The sequence below is a fragment of the Miscanthus floridulus genome, chromosome 4, assembly GCF_019320115.1.
Source record: "Miscanthus floridulus cultivar M001 chromosome 4, ASM1932011v1, whole genome shotgun sequence".
Lineage (NCBI taxonomy): Eukaryota > Viridiplantae > Streptophyta > Magnoliopsida > Poales > Poaceae > Miscanthus > Miscanthus floridulus.
The window spans coordinates 9,712,764-9,716,592 of record NC_089583.1 but is presented as its reverse complement, the minus strand read 5'-3'; the positions used below and the strand labels follow the sequence as shown (position 1 = coordinate 9,716,592).

The 3,829-nt window shown below is 46.6% G+C and overlaps 1 protein-coding gene across 1 annotated transcript; it reads left to right on the top strand.

The window, feature by feature from the left end:
- The first annotated feature begins 729 nt into the window (after positions 1-729).
- On the top strand, positions 730-1,760 carry LOC136550906 (zinc finger protein 8-like). The gene has a single exon (XM_066542492.1). It carries the CDS (start codon positions 1,015-1,017, stop codon positions 1,612-1,614), a length of 600 nt encoding a protein of 199 aa, XP_066398589.1. The 5' UTR covers positions 730-1,014; the 3' UTR covers positions 1,615-1,760.
- Positions 1,761-3,829: the final 2,069 nt, after the last annotated feature.

The window sequence follows — 3,829 nt, the reverse complement described above, 5'->3', positions numbered from 1 at the left end:
CGTTCTTGTCAACCTTGATGGCCACACTTTGGCATTCTTCTTTTTCTTCAAAAGAAAGGGTTTGTGGCAGCCTTCTTGTCTACTGTTGAGTACCTAACAGAGGGGTGAACAGCACCGAATTCCAAACAAACCTCACAAAGTTGCAGTCAAAGAACAGGTTTTGAATGGTCTCTAAAGAGCTACAGAAACTACACTTTACTTTCTTGCCAATTCCTTTTTGCTATGTTGTCTTTAGTAAGAGTAACTCCCTTTTGCAAGTATCAAAGGAAAACCATAATTTTTCAATGGTACCCTTAAGAGAGGGGTTTTTTTCTGGGAGAAGTCCTTGCCAAATCATGAACCTATACATAGACCGGACTGTGAACTTGTCATTCTTATTAAGGTTCCATCGAAACACGTCATTACCATTTATGAGGTTGACCAAGACAATTTTAGACACTAGCACATACCAAGAAGAAACATTGTCCCTTACTAAATCTCGTCTGAAAGACACATTAAGTGGTGCAGTCCATAGGACATTTGCCACCGTATCACCTTTTATTCTTGCTATTCTATAGACATTAGGATAAACCTCACTAAAAGGCCTGTCTCCCATCCAATTATCCTCCCAATACTGGTACTTGATTATCAATATCACCCATATATGTATACAGTATTGCTCTTCGCCCTATATATATGTGTAAGTGCTCAGTTTTTTTTGCCTTAGGGGAGCTTGCTATTCCAAATTTCCAATTATTATGTTCCTTTGCTGTTGAAAGGACTCGATGCTTATCACCCCACCTCGTCAAGTACTACTACGACCCACAGCGTCAAAAAAAAAATGCTTCTCTCCAATTCATCGTCCTAGATCCTCCGTGCTTCACGCATTCGTCCTGCTAGCTCCTCCCATTTCTGGACATAGAATCGTCTTCGCCGTCTCTAATTTTAGCGAAACATGGCACTATTTGTCGGAAACTGACAATTTATATATTTTCTCGCCAAGTACTTCGCGCTGTTTGCATTTGCAGTTTGCACATGGAGCAGGAGCGCTCGTCACCGCCATCGCAAGCACCAGCGGTGAACATCTCGCTGGACCTGGCGCCGGCGGCACGCGGCGAGGAGACGGACGAAGTGGCGGCGCCGACGAGGTCCGTCGGCGGGAAGCAGGTGCGCCTGTTCCCGTGCCTCTTCTGCAGCAAGAAGTTCCTCAAGTCGCAGGCGCTCGGCGGCCACCAGAACGCGCACAAGAAAGAGCGCGCCGCCAGCTGGAATCCGCACGTCTACGACGACTACGACCACCACCACGCCGCAGCGGCGCGGCCGGACTGTCTCGGCCGCCGCCGCAACAGAAGCACGACCGACGCTTCCATGTGCGTCCCAATCTCCTCGCACGGCGGCACCGCCACCAGCATCAAGCTCGAGAGGCGTGACGACGGTGGGGCACCGCCTTACTACATGGACCACGTGGTGCTCCCGGCGGCAGCGGCACCCTATGACCCCTGCGCCAAGCCCGACAACGACACTGTGGACAACATGCGCATCTGGAGAAGGACCTCCCACACCTCTGCCGCCCCACCTCAGAGCGCCGACACCAACACCGCCCGCGAGGAGATAGACCTCGAGCTTCGACTCTAGACCTCGAGCTTCGTCTGTGTGGGAGAGTCGGAAAGAGGCAAAGGGGTTCACACTCATTCCTTGGCTTCTTCCTTCACATATCTTGTATCTTGCCCCAATGAAGCTTCGTTCATATGGATCTTTTGCTGTGTACGTATACAGCAAAAGATACACACTATGTCTATATCTTAGGAGTACATTATTAACTAATGGAATAATATGCTTGTCATGAATGCATCATGTGGTTAATTACTATATATTTGTACCACTACCATTATCGCTTTAGGAGTATATACACAGTGTGTAGTGTCGATATAAGGGTAGTCCCAATGGTGCATTGATGATGGTTTATATCCTCATTAAATGACTTGCCACGTAGGCAAAACGCTGACATGGCAACGTAATTAATGAAGAAAGAGAGCAAAAATCATAGAAATGGTTTCTTCATGAAGAAATCAGGTCTACTCTTGACCCAATGCACCAAGAAACCATGAAATCGCCATTGGAGAGAAACCACCAGTTTCTAGTGAGCTCGTGTCGCACTCCCATTGGAGGAAGAAGATAGAGTTGGGAGAGAGAAAGAGAAAATAATTATTACTCATAGAAACCATGGGTTGGAAAGCTGTACTTTTTTGGTGCGGTATCCTATGTTATAGAAACTACTAGTTTGTTTCATTGGGACTGCCCTAAACGAAAGAAACTTGGTTGGCTACTAGACTCTGTATATTTAAAGAAAGGGTCTGTCTCTATTTCATGGTTTACTTAACCATTAGTCACCATCCCAATCTCACGGCTCCTCTCGCACGGCGGTCGTCTTCTTTCTCGCGCGAGCGGCTGTCATCTTATCCCTCTCTGGCACCCCTCCTCCACCACGTCCTTACCCCTGCCGCCACACACCATGCCGCGGTGTGCTAGGGTTTCGCTGGAGCTCTACGACTGCAGAGCTCCAGCAAGACCCTAGTGCGCCCGCTCGGGCAGTCTTCTTCCCCTTCCCCTTTTTCTTCCATGGCGAGCTCAGGCCACGGAGCTCCCCCGCCCCCATGGGCGGATTTAAGGGTATTCCCATGTATTCCTTGGAATACCGAACTAATTTGGTATACTTGTATGTAAATATGTGTATATACGTGTATATATAAATTAAATATATAATCCTATATATTCTGTAGTATTTCGCGCATTTTAGCCCAAAACATGTAAAATACTAGCCTTCGGCCTTGCTTCCAAATTGCCCACCTCCCCAGGCCAGTCCACCTCAGCCATTTCAGTCCTTCCTGGCCTCTCACCCTCCATCCCATGCCCCCGACCCCTCGGCACCTCACTGTCGCATACTCTCTACCTCTCACGTCTCGGTCTCGGTCACGGAACGGAACAGGTGTTGGTGGCACTAACCCTAGGTTACGTTGGCACTAACCCTAGGCTGCGGCGACGAGCACAGGGGTGGTGGCCGAGCAAGGCAGCACCGCAGCCAGCCAGCTAGCGCGGCAGCAATAGAGTGGCTAGTGGCTGGGTCGCTGGGCAGCAGGGGCTGGGACTAGCAGCGCACCCGCGCCGCTGCCGCTAGTGGCCAGATCCAAGGCCGGCTGCCGGCTAGACCTGATGGCCAGGACTCTACGCACCAGGCTGCAGGTCTCCATTCTCCACTCTCCATACTACAATTCTTGGTTGTTCAATTAGAAGTTTAGAGTTTACTGATTTATAGGGCTATTATCTATTTCAGTAATAGTATCGCGATGGAGTATATCTGTTAAAGGAAACAACTCTGCATTACTTTAGTTTATTAAGCATTGATGACAGGGCTGTAGTTGTTTCGATCCGGTTCAGTGGAGCTCATATCCTATGTTGCTCATGTGTGTTTCCTGTTCCAGAAAACCAAAGGGACCTTTGTAGATCGTGCAGTATGCGTGAAGTTGTAACTAGCTTGTAACTATCTGAAATAACACGATTTAATATTGTCCATGGTTTATATGTATATATAAACAGAAAATGAAGTTCACTGTACGTATGGTAAATAATATATTTGTAGGAGCAGCCTTTTCTTCAAAACAAGTACTACTAACTACTTCCTCCATACAAAAAAAATATAATTCCAACACAGTAGCTAGTTAAATAATCTCAAATTCGACTAAATATATTTAAAATTATTAAATATTTATAATATCAAATAAGTATTTTAGATTTTTCATGAGATATATCTTTATAATACACTTATTTGATGTCATGCATAATAATACTTTTA